General features: G+C 62.4%; 4 protein-coding genes across 5 annotated transcripts in view; 2 read left to right on the top strand and 2 right to left on the bottom strand.

Moving 5' to 3' along the window:
* Positions 1 to 1426, top strand: part of DNHD1 (dynein heavy chain domain 1) — a 51986-nt gene extending 50560 nt beyond the window's left edge. The window contains exons 40-42 of the mRNA XM_032219381.1: positions 36 to 188; positions 266 to 984; positions 1064 to 1426. Coding sequence (XP_032075272.1) covers positions 36 to 188; positions 266 to 984; positions 1064 to 1408 — 1217 coding nt within the window. The 3' untranslated portion in view covers positions 1409 to 1426. The remainder of the gene's footprint in view (positions 1 to 35; positions 189 to 265; positions 985 to 1063) is intronic.
* A 57-nt stretch (positions 1427 to 1483) lies between these two features.
* LOC116510036 (F-box/WD repeat-containing protein 7-like) lies at positions 1484 to 6345 on the bottom strand. The gene is made up of 12 exons (XM_032219382.1): positions 6134 to 6345; positions 5571 to 6044; positions 5289 to 5374; positions 5063 to 5201; positions 4765 to 4899; positions 3973 to 4096; positions 3738 to 3874; positions 3188 to 3301; positions 2925 to 3106; positions 2600 to 2825; positions 2262 to 2472; positions 1484 to 1925 (listed from the first exon to the last, which is right to left on the bottom strand). Exons 1-12 carry the CDS (start codon positions 6248 to 6250, stop codon positions 1657 to 1659), a joined length of 2214 nt encoding a protein of 737 aa, XP_032075273.1. The 5' UTR covers positions 6251 to 6345; the 3' UTR covers positions 1484 to 1656.
* RRP8 (ribosomal RNA processing 8) lies at positions 6341 to 8922 on the bottom strand. 2 transcript variants are annotated; one of them, XM_032219385.1, is made up of 6 exons: positions 8552 to 8922; positions 7682 to 8132; positions 6941 to 7070; positions 6757 to 6863; positions 6579 to 6675; positions 6341 to 6508 (listed from the first exon to the last, which is right to left on the bottom strand). In XM_032219385.1, the coding sequence occupies exons 1-6, from the start codon at positions 8814 to 8816 to the stop codon at positions 6386 to 6388; spliced, it is 1173 nt and encodes a 390-aa protein (XP_032075276.1). In that variant the 5' UTR covers positions 8817 to 8922; the 3' UTR covers positions 6341 to 6385. The 2 variants fall into 2 exon arrangements, with proteins under 2 accessions (XP_032075276.1, XP_032075275.1); XM_032219384.1 differs by having other exon boundaries at positions 6341 to 6675.
* Positions 8923 to 8945: 23 nt separating this feature from the next.
* ILK (integrin linked kinase) lies at positions 8946 to 15299 on the top strand. The gene is made up of 12 exons (XM_032219383.1): positions 8946 to 9120; positions 9482 to 9647; positions 9737 to 9832; positions 9942 to 10038; positions 11756 to 11839; positions 11940 to 12025; positions 12132 to 12241; positions 12361 to 12488; positions 14240 to 14361; positions 14446 to 14545; positions 14641 to 14771; positions 14851 to 15299. The coding sequence occupies exons 1-12, from the start codon at positions 9032 to 9034 to the stop codon at positions 14998 to 15000; spliced, it is 1359 nt and encodes a 452-aa protein (XP_032075274.1). The 5' UTR covers positions 8946 to 9031; the 3' UTR covers positions 15001 to 15299.
* The last annotated feature ends 234 nt before the right edge of the window (positions 15300 to 15533 follow it).

Genomic DNA, 15533 nt, shown 5'->3' with positions numbered 1-15533 from the left:
GCTGCTGCACCTTCCGTCCCTCTCTTTCCCCACAGGGACCATCCTCTACGGAGGCCACGTTCTGGATGAGGGGGATGCGCAGGCAGTGGAGAGCTTGTGCCAGCAGTGCTTGGCTCCCTCTTCCCACCTGCTGCCTGGCTGTGGCCTTCAGAGGCTCCTGGCTGCGGTCATCGGCCACACAGGCCCAGGTAAGAGGTGGCCGTGCGCAGCCTCTCCCACAGAAGGCAGGCTGGCTCGGCCCTGATCTGCTCATTCTTCCCTCAAGGGCTCTTCGGAGATGAGGCCTTGGCAGCCACCCAGGGCCGGATGGAGCAGCTGCCCAGCCCCATGGACCCCACCTGGGTAGGCCTTTGCGGCAGCCTGCAGACCCAAATGCTGGCCAGGCGCAGCCAAGCCCTGCTCTCGGCCCTGAAGGCCTCCCAGGGCCTTTGGTCTTGCTGGACCTGCCGGCCCCCGACGACGCTGGAGCAGGTGGCCAAGCGAGGCCTGGAGGTGGTGCAGGAACTGCAGAAGCAGCTGGAGCAATGTGGCTGGGAGGTGGGAGCTCAAGGGCGACCACCCCTCGGACAGCCGCGCCCCAAAGCCCGCCCCCTACAGCGCTTCCTGCTGGAGGAGGCGGGCGCCTTCCGGGCCGTGCTGGAGCAGGTGGGCAGGGACCTGGCCTGCATCCAGCAGTGCCTGCAAGGACTGCCCTGTTCCTCCCCACGCTGCACCGCTGTCCTGCAGGCCCTGCAGCGGCAGCAGCTGCCCCGCCACTGGCTCCCCTACACTCCCACTGGCCCTGAGCCCTTGCAGGACTGGCTGGGGACTCTCCAGCGGCGGGGCGAGCTTCTGTGCCGCTACCTTCACTCCGTTGGGGGGGAGCCGGTGGTCTGCTACCAGCTGGCAGCCTTCCAGCAGCCACAGCGCCTCTTCTTGGCCCTGCTCCAAGAGACGGCCCAGGCCAAGAAGCAAGAACTGGAGAGCTTCCGCCTGGACCAGCAGGTAAGGGCGGCTCTGTTGCCAGGGTGGGGAGGGGCAGGCCCAAGGCCTTGGCTGTGAACCCCTTCCCTTGGTTTTGCAGGTGTTGCCCAGCCTGCTGCCCCCCAGCATTGCCCCCGAGAAGGGCCTCTACCTGGGTGGCCTGGAGGTCTACCACGCTGGCTGGAATGCCCATGGCGGCCATCTCCAGGAGAGCCAATCGGCACAAGCCTGCCAGCTGCCTTCAGTTTGGGTACAAGCCACCCGAGAGCCCTGGGTGGCAGCCTCTGTCCCCGACAAGTATCAATGCCCTGTGTACCTGGGAACCCCTCAGGCAGCCCCGGACCTCCGCATTCAGCGGGTCGTCATGCACCTGGCTCTCCCTTCCAAGATGCCTCCTGAGCTGTGCACCCAGCAGCGGGTTCACGCCATCAGCATTCTGCGGTGAGAAGCCACCACAAGGGAGAAATCCCGGGGTCAAGCTGTCCCAAACCTCCCTCTTCGTAGAGATTGCTACCATAACTACAGAAATAAAGCCATATATTATGAGTGTGTACAAAAGAGTCCCCCAGTGCTCTCTCCCCCTTTGCCAGCCATACAGGCTGCATCAGTTATAAATAAGGTGACCTCGGACATGCCCCCCCCGCCCCCCACTGGGGCCACCTGGCCCGCAGGCTCCCCAAACAGTCCAGTCCCTTATTTCAGGTCCACATCAAAGTCCAGCACCAGCAGCTTGGTTTCTTCAGTGCCGTTGCGGCTGCCCACAGCACACACAAGCTTGGTGTTGGAGGCACGGATGCGCCAGACGACTCCCCCACTGCCCCCACTTTCCAGGGCAACCAGGTTGCGCACAAATTCCCCCGTCTTGAGATCCCACAGCTTGACTGTGCCATCATCTGAGCTGGTCACGACAAACTTGGAACTGAACTGCAGGCAGGTGACTGCACTCTGGTGCTTACTGGGCCCTGCAAAAGGGAGGGAGGGGAAGGTGGGACTGTGCATCTGTCATTCTTCCAAGTGAAGCCACCCCTCCCCATGGCCCCACTTCTCCCACGCCCAGCTGCCAGGGCTCCTCCCAGGCATGGCGTGCAGCCCTCCCTTCGCAAGAGCAGCCACTGATGCCACTGGCACTTGCCCCAAAGCAGCCTGCAGAGGAGCCGCTGCCATGCTCAGCTCTCGGGCCCGCCTTCCGTCATGCTGGACCCTGCATGTGAGAGCAGGCTTCCTCCATCTGGGGAGATTACCCCGGGACACTTCTGGAGACCTTTGCTCTGTCAGTCTCGGCCTCCTGCCTCACTCACCTTGGAGGGTCTGCAAGCACTGTCCCGTTTTGATATCCCAAATTTTCACGGTGGAGTCGGCATTGCCAGAGACGAGGATATTGTCCCGCAACTCCATGCCGCTGGTGAGGGACTGGTGCCCCATCAGGGTGTGCAAGCAGTTGCCACTCTCGGCATCCCATACGCGGATTGAGGTGTCCAGAGAGCCGCTCACAATGTGGGTGCCATCGAACTGCCCAATGGTAGGAGACAAAGTGGCAAATGAGCAGCTCTGGAGGGCTGGGCTTGACACCCCCCAACCCTCCCCAAGCCTTTTCCAGCCACGAGACTCCAGAAGCCAAGGAGGGAGAGAACCTCACCTGCAGGGAGTAGACCCGGTTGGTGTGGCCTTGCAGAGTGTGGGTGCAGCTCTCTGTCTCCGGATCCCAGACTTTTACCGTGTAGTCATAGGCCCCGCTCACCACCTTATGCCCATCATACTGGACGCAGCGCACAGCAGCCACATGTCCCATCAGCACATGGAGGCACTGCCCGGTCTCTATATCCCAAAGACGGAGAGTGGCGTCGCGAGAGCCACTCACCACCCTGCCAAGGGAAGCGGAGTAGCCTCAGCCTCGGGTTTGGCACCACAGGAAACCCAAAGCGGCTTTCTGGACACCCCTCTCCTGCCCCAGGCTCCCCTACCTTGTGTCGTGGAGGTGCATGCAACGCACAGTCGAGGTGTGGCCGTAGAGCGTATGCACACATTCACCCGTGTCCGCGTTCCACACTTTCAAGGTCCGGTCTGTAGAGCCACTGATGATGATATTGTCCCTCATCTGGGAGGACCAAACACCACCGGTGTGTCCTACCAGAGTTTGCACACACTGTGGGAGAAGCAGAGGTTCAGAAGGGCCAGGCAGGGCGAGGAAGGCCTCCCCGGCCAGAGAAGCTGAACTGGGGCTCACCTCGCCGGTGATGGCAGACCAAACCTTGAGTGTGTTGTCATCAGAGCCACTGACGATGCGGTTGCCACAGAACTGGAGGCAGGTGATGACGTGGTCATCGTGGCCTTTGAGGACCTGCTCCGGGCATAGAACAAAAAAGTGAACTTCAGCCCCAAACATGGAGAGGCTTCGTCCAGGAGAGCTCGCCTTAAGCTCTGCTGCTAGGAGCAAGCCCCAGGACCAATGGCTGTGAGCACAGAGCCCACAGCGGGGTTTCCCATCTTTACACGTGGACGAATGAGATCTCTGGAGGTGAGCAACCAGGGCTCCTCTCTTTGCCTGCCCCCTTCTGGGTCCTCCTCACTGGCAGCTCCTCCCCCTGAGTACGCAAGGGGCATCAAGACCGGTTCAAGGGACCATGTTCCTGCTGTGGAGACAGGCCAGGCTCTGGCCTCGCAGTCCATCCCGCCTCCTCTCCCCAGCCTTTACATTCCCCAGGGCAGACTCAGTGCCAGCAAGATGAAAAAGGAGGCTGTCGGGTGAAAGCCATCTTGGAGGAGGCCCTTTGTACCTTGGGGGGGCGGGCATCTCCATTGCGCCAGTTCATATCGATGCGATGCTGCCGTAGAAAGGCCAGCTTCCAAGGGCTGTACATGAAGCCCGGGCTCAGCAGCCGACGCTTACGCAGGCTCAGTGGCTCATCGATACCTGCACAGGGACCAGGGTGGCATCGTCAGGGCAAGGGTGGCCAGGGGGAGTCCGCCCTGCAACAGCAGAGTAAAGCAAAGGCGGAAGCCGGACCTCACCTCCATCGCGGCACTTCTCCCGCCAGAGCAGGTTGTCTTCAGCCAGAATGCGCCAGTAGCGACATGTCTGCGCAGCTCGGAGCAGGTCCCGAGGCTCCAGGAAGGAGAGGACATAGAGAGCCAGCTGGAAGGGAAGGGAGAGCAGTAAGGTGGGGGCTGTTCAATCAAAGCCCAGTCGGTGCACTCAGGCCATGTGCCACCCGGAGCCCACCAGGCAGCTTCTTCCCTCCAGCTAGGTGCCATACCAATAACCATAACTGCTCAAGGGCAGTGCTGTGCAGCACCCCCACGTTTCTCCTCTGGTGACCCTTCCGGATGGCTCTGCAAAGCTGGACAGGCCCCTCCATGCCCCCTGAAGGTCTGCTGCGTGGCCAAGGAGACCTGGCCAGGAACAGAGTCCAGCCTCCTACCTGGACACGACCCCCTGCAGCTGTCTCAGCCCACTGGCTTCTACTGCCTTCTGCTTTTGCCACTTTCAGGCTCCACCTCACAAGCCCTCTTGGCTACCATCACCAGAAGGCAGAAGTCCGGGGGGGGGGGGGGGTGTCTCTGGCCCGCCCTGATTTCCTTGTGTCCGTTGTGTGAGTAGCAGAACCGAAGCTCTACTTTCATCTCCCCCCAGACTTTATATTTTTTTTCTAGTTATGCTCCTGCTCTCCTCTTTCAGTAGGACTGCCTGAAACTCTCTGGCGATGCCATTCACGCTCCCCCTTCCGTGAAAAGACTTGCTTTGTGCCAAACAACCCACTCCAACTACACCCTGCGAGGCCTCCTTCCACACAGGCCACCCACCTCCTTTGGCAGAAGCGAGATGAAGTCCCGCTGGAACTGGGGCTCGATCACCTGCATCATGTGCTTAATCTGAGGGGGCTCACAGCGGTCAATGAGCTCGTCCAGGGCCAGCAGCTTCTCCGGGCTGCTCCAGCGCTGAGGAAGGGTACACGGAGGAGCAGAAAAAGGACAGAGAGGAACAAGCTTGTTCTCTTGTCTATTTCTACAAACAGCAGCAGCTAAAAACCTTTCATGCAGCAACCCACAAACCCCACAACCTCCGATGGGCCCCCTTGCTCGAAGTCCGCCACCTGCTGACCTGGAAAGTGCGTAACCAGTCCTGCAGCTCAAGGGGCGGAGCCACGGGGGGGACGTGCCGGCATCGCGCCTGGCTGGCCTTGGCGTTCCGGAGATCCCCAAAAGTGGACGCAGGCCGGGCGATGCAGGGGCCCAGCATCCTGGAGAGAGAGCCAGGTCAGCCGCCGTGTCCTCACTCCCGCCTCTCATCACACACACACCCTCCCCTCCCCTCCCCGGGCGCTTACCTGCCCGGCTCGGAACTTTTGCAGAGCTTCTTCCCCGGGGACTGAGCTCTGCCCTCGGGGGCCCCGCCCTCCGACTTGCGCTTCATCTGCAGCAGGGAGAGAGCAGGACTTCAGCGGCCCCAGCCACTTGGGGTAAACGGAGGAGCCCGACCGGTCCCTCCCGAAGCAAGCAGGCTCCGCGCCCCCGCCCAGCCGCCCATCAAAGCTCCTGCCAAGGCTGCAAAGTCGCAAAACCCCGAAGGCCCCTCCGGCTCCTGGCAGCCCCGGCCCCGGCCTCCCTACCTTGGGCCGGGAGTGCTGGAGGAGCCCCCCGCCCTCCGTCCGCTCCACATAGTCGATCCAGCGCTCGTCCACCGTGTAGTAGAAGTAGCCGTCTCCGCCCGCCTCGTCGCCGCTCTCGCTCTCCTCCTCCGACTCGCCGCTGCCTCGCGGGGATCCGGGCCGGCCACCGCGCTCAGGACTGCGCTCCTGCCCTCCGGGGCCGCGGAAGGCGGCGGCGGAGGCGACTTCCCCGCGCCGTTCTTGCGCTCCGCCGCCTCCGACATGCTGCGAAGGGGAGGCGAGGCTGCGCGGCCCCGCGGACACCCTGCCGGCGCGCGGAGAACCTTGGGCGGCGTCGGGGCGCCGTGGCGGAGGGCCGTCGGGAGTCTCCGGCCGGTGCGAGCAGGTCAGGCGCTGGCGGTTCAGCTCCAGGGTCCGGGCGGTGATGCCCTTGACGAGCAGTAGGTCCTCCAGGCGGCCGAAGCCCTGCAGCTCCTGCGCGAGCCGGGAGGCGGTCAGGCGGGCGTCCGCAGGACCCCCGCCCCGGAACAGCCGCCGCCGCCGCCCCCCGGGCCGCCGCTCACCTCCCTCTTGCGCACGATCCCCCGCGCTCGCCGGCGCCCGATCCCGACCAGCGCCCGCTCCAGCTCCGCCGCGCCGGCCCGGTTGACATCTATCCTGTTGGAGCCGGACCCCGACATCGCCTCCGCCGCGCTCGGGCCGCCGCCGCGCGCCTGCGCAGAGCCCCCGCCCCGCCTACATTTCCCAGAGAGCCACACAGGAGCCACCACTCGCCAGCAAGACGGGCCTTTATTGGTCGGGAGGGAGCCCCGACGTCACCGGCGCTTATACAGGCAGGGCCGCAGCGCCAGTCCGCGCGGCTCCTCGGCCGCTTTCGCCACCTCCGCCCGTTCGGCCTTGCGCAGCTCGAAGGTGTAGAAGTGGCTGCCCGACACGTCCTGCGGAAGGAGGGAGAGGCCGATGAGAGGGGCCCGCGGCAGGGAGAACCCCGCCCTCGCTCCCGCCTACCTTGGAGGTCAGCCGGAAGCCCAGCCGGGCCAGCGCCCCCAGGAAGGCCCGCAGGTCCGCGAAGCGACTCGCCACCTCGGCCACCAGCAGCGTCCCCCTGCAGAGAAACAGCGCGAACGTTCGCCCGGCCGGCCCTGGGAGTCCGCCCAGCAGCCTCCCCCCCCGCCCCCGCCCTTACCCGGCTCGAAGGACGCGGTGAGCCTCTTGCAGGATCTCGCGCAGGTTGGTGCCCATCAGCGCCAGGCAGAAGACGGCCACGTCCACGGAGGCGTCCTCCAGCGGCACCTGCGGGCAACGAGAAGACCTGTCCGGGCGGGGCGGCGGGCGGGAGGCGGCGGGAGCAGCCGGCCCGTCTGGCCTACCTGTGCCATGTCGCAGACGATCACGCGCGGATCTAGGGCCGCCAGGTCGAAGCAGTGCACTCGGTTGGGCAGGCTACGAGCCAGGGTGCAGTCCCCGCAGCCAAAGTCAGCTACCACCAGGGAGGCCGGTCTGCCGGGTGGAGACGGCAAGTTAGCACAGGCGGAACAGTCTCTCCACCCCCACGGAGCCTGCCCCCCCCCCCCGTTTTGAATCTGGGCAGAGGAGTGAGGCAAAAAGGCCCCCCACCCCACCCCTCTCTCAGAAGAAAGCCTGCCACATGGATGAGGGGGGGGCAGTAACAGTCTTATTTTGTTTAACTCATATTAAGAGGAGTTCCTCCAATCACCCACCCCCCACCCCCCCCCCCCCCCGAAAAAAAAATCCTGTATCCAAATAAACCCGTTTGTCCCACAGGCTCCTTTACGTTCTCTTGTCTGTTGGTTCCCTGCCAAAGGAAGAAGCCCTTCGAGCAGGCACACCAAGGGACAAGGACTGTTTTGTAACATTTGCCAAAGAGCCTCTAACAGCAGGACAGAGCAGTCACACAGGAAATATTCTGGCCGCAATAAACCAGAAAGGGAGCTTGTTGAGCCCCAAAGGAGAACTGGACCTAAGTCCACATCTTGAGCCACAGCAGGGCCCAGAGCTCATAGATCACAACAGCCACAGGCAGGCCTCTCCAGCAGTCCAGGGAGCCCCACCACCACCACCACCACCCACTGGACTGAGCTCACCCTGACCTATGGTGAAGATAGTGCACAAAGCGCTCCACGGGCCGCTCGGGCCAGGAGGCCGCCTGCAGGGCAAAACCTCGGTGGTAGACAGCTAAAGCCTCGGGGTCCTCCCGGAAAAGCTGGGCTGCCTGTTGGCTGGAGCGTGTGTACAGCATCTGGTTGATGTAGCGGAAGCGAGCGGCATCCAGGCGGTTCTCCAGGCGCTGCCTCAGGGAGGGTCTCTGCCTGCCAGGTGCCTTGGTATCCGGGGCCAGGCCCCCATGGTCATCAGGAGGGTGGCCTGCCACAGAAGACGCCGCCAGAGGCTGGCCGTTGGAGGCCTTGAACTTGTTGTTTTGCCGCCGCTTGTTCTTCTGCCGGTTTCTCCACTGTCTCCTGGTCAGCTGCTGCCTCAGCTCCTGGGCTGCTCCGTCTCCCGTGATGGACGCCTGGCTGCCCTCCTTTGCTGCCCCTTCACCTAGACAGAAGCCCTTCCTATCAGGCCCACGGGGACCGAGAGGTTGGTTCACCACAGCCACCCCTGCCCCTGACCATGCAGCCCAGATCTCCGCCGACTGATTCGGCGGGGAGCGGACCCTCCTTGCATCCAGGGGTGTGTGTGTGTGTGTGTGTGTGTGTGTGTGGCTGGGGCAGAAGAGCACAGCGCCCTCCCGTCCTCTCAGCCTGCTCGCTGGTTACCGCCGGATCCCCGGGGCTGCACAGCCTGGCTCCTCTGAGCGGATCACCGCGGCCAGTCCCCGAGGAGGCTCCCCCTGGAGCCGCGGGTCTTCGGGCGGCAGACCGATTCTCGCAGCTTTCTCTCGGGGCGCAGGCAGCGCGCTTGGCGGAGGCGATTCGCTCCCCTCGGAGTCTCGCTTGAGGCGGAGCCTCCGGTACCTGGCACTCTCGGGGCGCCGCGCTTCCAGTCGGGCACTGGGGCGCAACGGCGGCTCGCCCGGTGGCCGCCCGCGCTCTCGGCCGCCTCGTCTCCGCGCCGCCCGCCGCCGGGAACTCTCTTGCCCGCCTCCGAGCCCGCAAGGCCGCGCGGTACCTCAGGCCGTGGCCGCCGGTGCAGGGCGGCCCGGAGGCGCTGCCGGCAGAGGAGCGACGCCCGATCCGCCAAGGAGCCCGCCGCCAGAGTCGTCCTCCTCCGCGCCGCCATCGCCTCCGCGGCCGCCGGAACACGCGCGCCGGAACTAGCGCAACGGGCAGCGCCGCGGGGAGGCCCGCGCGCTCCCTCTGGCGGTCGGAGGGCGCCGCCGCGTCGGTTGGCCGCTGCCGCCAGCTGGCGGGGCGGGGCGAACGGCGCGGAGCGGCCACACCCGGAGCTGGCGAGGAAGGCGGCTGGCGGCTGGCGGCGGCGGAGGGCGCGGGGCCATGGACGACATCTTCACGCAGTGCCGCGAGGGCAATGCGGTGGCCGTGCGCCTCTGGCTGGACAACACCGAGAACGACCTCAACCAGGGGTGAGTGGGCGGGCGGGCGGTCGGGCGGGGGCCGCGCAGGGGGGAGCCGGGGCTGGCGGCGCTTTCCGGGAGCGCTGCTGCTGAGCCGCCGGAGGGGCCGGGAGGGGGGGGGAGTCGGGGGAGTCGGGGTCTGGGGAGACCCTGCAGGGGGTTCCTGGCCGCGGGTGGGCGCTGCCCGCGAGACCCCCGCCCCAACGGAAGCCGTGGCCGGCCGGAGTGCCTCCCCGCCCCGCTCCCATCTCCATTTAAGGGCCGCCCGCTGGCGCTGCCCGCCCAGCCCGCGGAGGAGCGAAGGAGGGCGGGAGGAGAGGCTGGGCGCTGCCTCCGCCGCTTCCCTGCCTGGCTTCCTCCCTCCCCGCAGGGACGACCATGGCTTCAGCCCCCTGCACTGGGCTTGCCGCGAAGGGCGCTCCAGCGTGGTGGACATGCTGGTCATGCGCGGCGCCCGCATCAACGTCATGAACCGGGGAGACGACACCCCCCTGCACCTGGCCGCCAGCCACGGGCACCGCGACATCGTCCAGAAGGTGGGGTGCCGGACGGGGAGGGGTACGGGGGCTGCTGCTGCGGCGGCGGCGGTCCTGATGCCCCGACTCTCTCTTCTCTCCCGGTGCAGCTGATCCAGTTCAAGGCAGACATCAACGCGGCCAACGAGCATGGCAACACCCCTCTGCATTACGCCTGTTTCTGGGCCCAAGAGCAGGTGGCAGAGGTATGTGGGGGCTTCCTGGGGTGGAGGGCTGTAGTCCTCTGAGCCTGGCTGTAGTCCCGGGTCGCTTGGGCCGCCTCCCTGCCTCACTTTCCCTCCCTGTTGCTGCCAGGACCTGGTGGCCAGCGGGGCACTAGTCAGCATCTGCAACAAATATGGAGAGACGCCCCTGGACAAGGCAAAGGAGCCCCTGCGGGACACACTGAGAGGTGCGCTCCTCTTCTCGCTGACCTCCGGCTTCTTCCTTCTGCTGCTGCGGCTGCTGCTCTTGGGCGGGAGGGGCGGAGTTGACCCAAGGACCCGCCCTGCTATTAACCCGGCAGGCAGGTGGGCGCCAAGAGGGATTCTTTTCCCTGTGGCCCCCTGTGTGAAGCAAGTCGCCAGGCTGTAGCCTCGAAACTTAGGCAACCCAAGTTTGGTGTGGAGCTTGGAGTTGGAGCCAGGAGCATCTGACGGGGATGGCAGGTCTCCCGTGGCACGTTTGGAGAGGCCAGGGCTGAGGACGATGCCGTCTCAGGCCCCTCAGGCATTGAGGGAGGTGGGGTGACCTGGCGGAGAGCTGCCTGCCTTCCCAGACACGGGGGGGGGGGGGGGGGGGAGGTCAGCTGCTGTGGTAGATAGGCAGCAGCAGATCCCCTCTGAGGAGGAAGACCTGTCACCCGCACAGAGCGGAGCGTTGGCAAGCCAATGTCATCGAGGTGATGGTTGTCCCGAAGTGGCAGCTGGACTTACTTGTCTTTCTTGGAAGACATTTCGCTTCTCATCCAAGAAGCTTCTTCAGTTCTTTAGAACAGTGTTTTTCAACCTTTTTTGTGCAAAGGCACACTTTTTTCATGAAAAAAATCACGAGGCACACCACCATTAGAAAATGTTAAAAAAATTTAACTCTGTGCCTATATTGACTATATATAAAGTAATTCTCCCACGGCACACCTTACACTATGTCACGGCACACTAGTGTGCCATGGCACAGTGGTTGAAAAACACTGCTTTAGAACTTCAGACATGAAGAAACTTCTTTGATGAGAAGAAGCGAAATTAAAGAAAAAACAGAAAGTCCAGTTGCCTCTTGAAAAAGCATCTTTGGGACAACTGTGACCTGGAGGACTGAGATCCTCTTAGAGGAGTAATTTGTGCTAAGTATAAATAATTTATTAAGGAGACAGATCTAAATCTCCTGGTGGATCACCACTGACCAAGCAATGTACTGTAGCTGCCAAAATAGCCAACGCAATCCTGGGACAATGTCAGGTGCTAGTACCGCTTTATACTGTAGTAGCGAGGAACGCCGTGCCCAGTTCTGAGGTCCTGAGGCCTAGAAAACATCCATACGGGGAGTCTGGAGGGGGACGCTGACCTAGTAGGGGGCAGGGGCGGCAAAGAAAGGAAGCGACTAAGAGAACTGGGCATGCCCAGCCTATTCAAGAGGAGGATTCGGAGGGGGGGGGGACGGGGGGGACAGGGCGACTCTCTTCCAGGGCTTGAGGGGACTGACTTGTTCTCCGAAGCAGCTGAAGGCAGGACAAGAAGCGACACCTAGAGAGGCTTGTTAAAGAGAGACACATTTTCTGACACAGAACAATTACTCAGTGGAGCAGCTTCCCTCCAGGGCTGTGGGGCCTCCATCGCGGGTAGTTTGACCAGGATTGTATAGGGTCTCCTGCCTTGAGCAGGGGGTCGGACCCTCCCAGCCCTAGGAGTCTGTCACCCATGTTCATTCCACCTGGTCCCAAGGAAAAAACTGGGTTCCCAAAAACCCCAGAGCGCTTTCAATCCATCTGCCTGTTTGCTTCCCCCTGCCAGTTTCCTTGGGTGAATTTGGGGAGGGGTGGTGGAAGGAATGGCCGGAAGAGGCAATGGGGATCAAGCCGCCTTCCCTGGGGTGCTGCTCTCCGTCTTCCCTGACCGCTCCCTCTGCTCTTCCAGAGCGTGCAGAGAAGTCGGGCCAAAGCCTGACCCGCCTCCCCTACAAAGACACGTTTTGGAAAGGCACCACGCGGACTCGACCACGTAAGAGATGGCTTTCTAGAGAGAGGCAAGGGGGCTTCTGGGCCAGAGCGTGGATGGGTGGGAGTCCTCACCCCCTCGCGCCTCCTTTCTTCGTTCCTAGGTAATGGGACCCTTAATAAGCTGGCAGGGATTGACTTCCGGCAGCTGAGCCTGGGCCACAAACTCAACGAGAACCAGTCAGGAGAGGTGCTGCTCCCTGCTACCCTAACCCTAACCCTCTCCCATCAGAGATGGCGAGGGGGCTCCCCATTCCTGGCTTTGCCAAGTGCCCTGACCCCTCCCTTCCCTTCAGCTCTGGAAGGGGCGCTGGCAGGGGAACGACATCGTCATCAAGGTCCTCAAGATCCGCGACTGGACAACCCGGAAGAGCCGGGACTTCAACGAGGAATACCCCAAGCTCAGGTGAACAGGGCAGGGGTAGTGGTGGCAGGAATGGGGGGGGGGGGGTCTTTGCCCTGCCCCTTGAGCAGCACCAGGCCTGTCTTTGGCTGTGTTGAAGCTGACCTCTCTCTTCCCCACAGGATTTTCTCTCACCCCAACGTGCTGCCGGTGCTGGGTGCCTGCCAGTCGCCCCCCGCTCCGCACCCCATCATCATCACCCACTGGATGCCCTATGGCTCCCTTTACAACGTGCTGCACGAAGGCACTAGTGAGTCTTGCCACCAGCTGGGGTGGTGGCTCCTTATAGTCCAGCAAAGCGGGGGGGGGGGGGGTGTTAGCAGAGGGCCCAAAGTCACTGACCGGCTGCATGAAACCATTTGCCACTTTGCCGCAGGCCGTTCCCAAAACAGAAACCGCTCCAAGTTGAGCCTGAGCCGTGTTTTATGGAAGCTGTGGACTGACCATGTCAAAGTACACCACGCAACCTCCCCCAAATCAAAATAGCTTGTCCCAGGGCAACCTGAAGAATGTTTGACCCACTGTTGCCAGAATGGGCGGGGAGGGGGGGGCCTGATTTGGGTTTCCTGTGGGAGTGCAGTGCGTCATCCCAATTGACGTCCCGACTAACCCTGCTTGGTCGTCCCTGCAGGTCTAAAAAAAAAAAACCCCAGGGGTGTTCAAACTTGACAGCTTTAAGACTTGTGGACTTCAACTCCCAGAATTCCTCCTCTCGCTCTTCATCTTGATGATGTGCGGACGGGCAGAGGGAACTGGAACCGGTTCTAAACGGCACTGTGGATTTGTGAGCTTAGAACTGGCAGGAACCCACCCCTGGTCCAGGGCCACCAAACCTTTTTCCTTCCTCCTCTGCAGTCTTGGGGGCATAACCCCACTGCACCGGCAGCCCCAATTTCTCACGGTGCAAAGTGACCCTGTTGGCTTATGGGAAAGCCTTTCCACCACTGTCAGTGAAAGTGCAGCTGTCAACACTGTGATGTTTGGATGCCCATTGGGCCGGAGCTGCTCAGAGAAAGGGGCTGTGGAAGTTTCTCTCAAAGAGTGAAATACAGAGGGGGAGGGGAAGGAAGGAAATTCAGAACAAATCCCGAAAGGAAAAGTCCAGCAGGCAATTGACCCGAACAGCCGGGGCACCTCTGCCAAGACCTAAATCGACAGCGCCTTTTGCCCGTTTTCTTTCACCCGTTCTAATTTTGGGCTTGGCTTTGTGCTCCTCAGCCAAGCTGCGTTCTCTGGGCTAGAGGACCCAAGGGCCCCTGGAGCAGAGGGGGGTGGAATGTCGGCCTGGGTCGCAGAACCAGCAGCGACCCAGGCTGGCCACGCCACCGGAACCAGTTGCCGCAGCATGTTTTGGCATTTTGTAATGTTCTGCGCATGTGCAGACCTATTTACAGGCAACCAAAACACCAGTAAACTTGGCACCCAGCCACCCGTCCTGGAGGTGCCTTCGGTGGGGGTGGCTGCCAGCCTAGATGCCTGTTGCAAGGGCTGAGCAACAGGAAGGAAGCAGGGGCTCCACTCCACCCTGCGGGCGAGCTTAACTTGCTGTCCAAGGAGAGGCCCCAAATCTTCTCCCGTGATGAGGTGAATGGCCGGATGGGAACCTGTCGTGAGAGGAGCTCCTGGCATCCAGGCGGTTGGGCTGCTCCAGGTCTCTGGCTGGGAATCCTGCCCCGAGTTGGTCCGTTCTCCTCAAGGCTCTTTGCCCAGTCCTCTGCTTGTCCGTGGGGCGCAGGTCCCATGGATCTGCCTGTGGGGTTTTCTCCCACTGCGGAAGAGACGCTCGGGCATGCCTGTTCCCTCCCTCTGCCCAGGGCAGGCCACAGACTCCTCACTGAATTAGAGGCAAAAAACCGTAGAAGCCACCTGGGCAGGATAAGAGCAGCTTGGCGGGGTGGGTGGGGGGGATGTCCCAAGTTTCCATCTCACAAACTCCCTTTTGCCCAAGCTGGCTGTCCTCTTTCCCTGATGTTCCCTGCCCTTCCTGCCTTCTCTCTCCAGATTTTGTGGTGGACCAAATGCAGGCAGTGAAATTTGCCCTGGACGTCTCGCGGGGAATGGCCTTCCTGCACACCTTGGAACCTCTCCTCCCTCGCCACTATCTCAACAGCCGTGGCATCATGGTCAGTTGGGGGCAGGCAGGGAGGCTGGTGCACTGGGCAGAGGGGCCCCAGAGCACAGCCTCACCCATCTCTTCCCCGGAACAGATAGACGAGGATATGACAGCCAGGATTGGCATGGCGGACGTGAAGTTTTCCTTCCAGTGCCCGGGTAGGATGTATGCCCCAGCTTGGGTGGCACCGGAAGGTGAGTGTGGGTGGGGGGCAAGTGCTTCTTTGTTTCCCCAGTTGATCACAGCTTCTCCCAGGCGGCGGCTCCTCAAACCCTCTCCCTCCTCACAGCTCTACAGAAGAAGGCCGAGGAGATTAACCGCCGTTCGGCAGACATGTGGAGTTTTGCGGTGCTCCTGTGGGAACTGGTGACCCGGGAAGTGCCATTCGCCGACCTCTCCAACATGGAGATTGGCATGAAGGTGAGCTTTGGCGGGAGGACCAAAGGGTTCTGCCCAGCTGTCTGCTGGGTCCCAGCGAGGTTCTGGTGTCTCTTTGCAGGTTGCCTTGGAGGGGCTGCGACCCACCATCCCCCCCGGCATCTCCCCTCATATTTGCAAGCTGATGAAGATCTGCATGAACGAAGACCCTGCCAAGCGCCCCAAATTTGACATGATTGTCCCTATTCTTGAAAAGATGCAGGAGAAGTGAGGGGCTCGTCCGGCAGCCTGCGGCTCACCCCAAGTGCCTTCAGGAAGAGCCAAGGGCTGGAGCGAGGGCTCCCTATGCATGGTACGGATAGGGGGAGGCCCGCCTGGCAAGGGCAGGCTCCTGAAGGGGGCTGCTCGGCCTTGCACTCTCCCTGCTGCCTTCACGCCCCGTATCTGCGGCCACCTCTGGTGCCAAGACCACCCTGCACTCCCACTTGGCTATGCTACAGTTTTTATCTTTTCTACACAGGCCCAGGACCACGCCCCCTGTGGCTCAAATAAACAGCTGTCACTCAAGCAGGAGGGCCTTTTGTACTGCTTCCATGGGGAGGGAGGGAGGGAATCTGGGCTGCCTCTGAACCACACGGGGGGGGGGAGGGGGGGCGCGTTTGCAAGAGCAGTAGTCCCCGACCTGTGTGGCCATGATCCTTTTGCCAGAGAGGTGCTCTTGCGCCTCCCCCCCCAGCAGGTAGCCGGGAAGAGGCACCTCCTGGCTTCTGTGCCAGAACAAAAAGCTGAGGTTGGTTTTTTTTG

Source organism: Thamnophis elegans, chromosome 6 (genome assembly GCF_009769535.1).
Source record: "Thamnophis elegans isolate rThaEle1 chromosome 6, rThaEle1.pri, whole genome shotgun sequence".
Lineage (NCBI taxonomy): Eukaryota > Metazoa > Chordata > Lepidosauria > Squamata > Colubridae > Thamnophis > Thamnophis elegans.
The sequence above is the reverse complement of the archived record's forward strand: the minus strand, read 5'-3'. Positions and strand labels throughout refer to the sequence as shown.

Coding starts and splice junctions, on each gene's coding strand:
- ILK (XM_032219383.1), top strand. CDS start 9,032: ATGGACGACATCTTCACGCAGTGCCGCGAGGGCAATGCGGTGGCCGTG. Junction 12,489..14,239: donor CGTGCTGCACGAAGGCACTA/GTGAGTCTTGCC, acceptor TTCTCTCTCCAG/ATTTTGTGGTGGACCAAATG. Junction 14,362..14,445: donor TCAACAGCCGTGGCATCATG/GTCAGTTGGGGG, acceptor TCCCCGGAACAG/ATAGACGAGGATATGACAGC.
- RRP8 (XM_032219384.1), bottom strand. CDS start 8,816: ATGGCGGCGCGGAGGAGGACGACTCTGGCGGCGGGCTCCTTGGCGGAT. Junction 7,071..7,681: donor GTGCACTATCTTCACCATAG/GTCAGGGTGAGC, acceptor TCCACCCGGCAG/ACCGGCCTCCCTGGTGGTAG. Junction 6,864..6,940: donor TCGTCTGCGACATGGCACAG/GTAGGCCAGACG, acceptor CGTTGCCCGCAG/GTGCCGCTGGAGGACGCCTC.
- LOC116510036 (XM_032219382.1), bottom strand. CDS start 6,250: ATGTCGGGGTCCGGCTCCAACAGGATAGATGTCAACCGGGCCGGCGCG. Junction 4,900..5,062: donor ACTGGTTACGCACTTTCCAG/GTCAGCAGGTGG, acceptor ACCCTTCCTCAG/CGCTGGAGCAGCCCGGAGAA. Junction 3,107..3,187: donor GGTCTGCCATCACCGGCGAG/GTGAGCCCCAGT, acceptor CTTCTCCCACAG/TGTGTGCAAACTCTGGTAGG.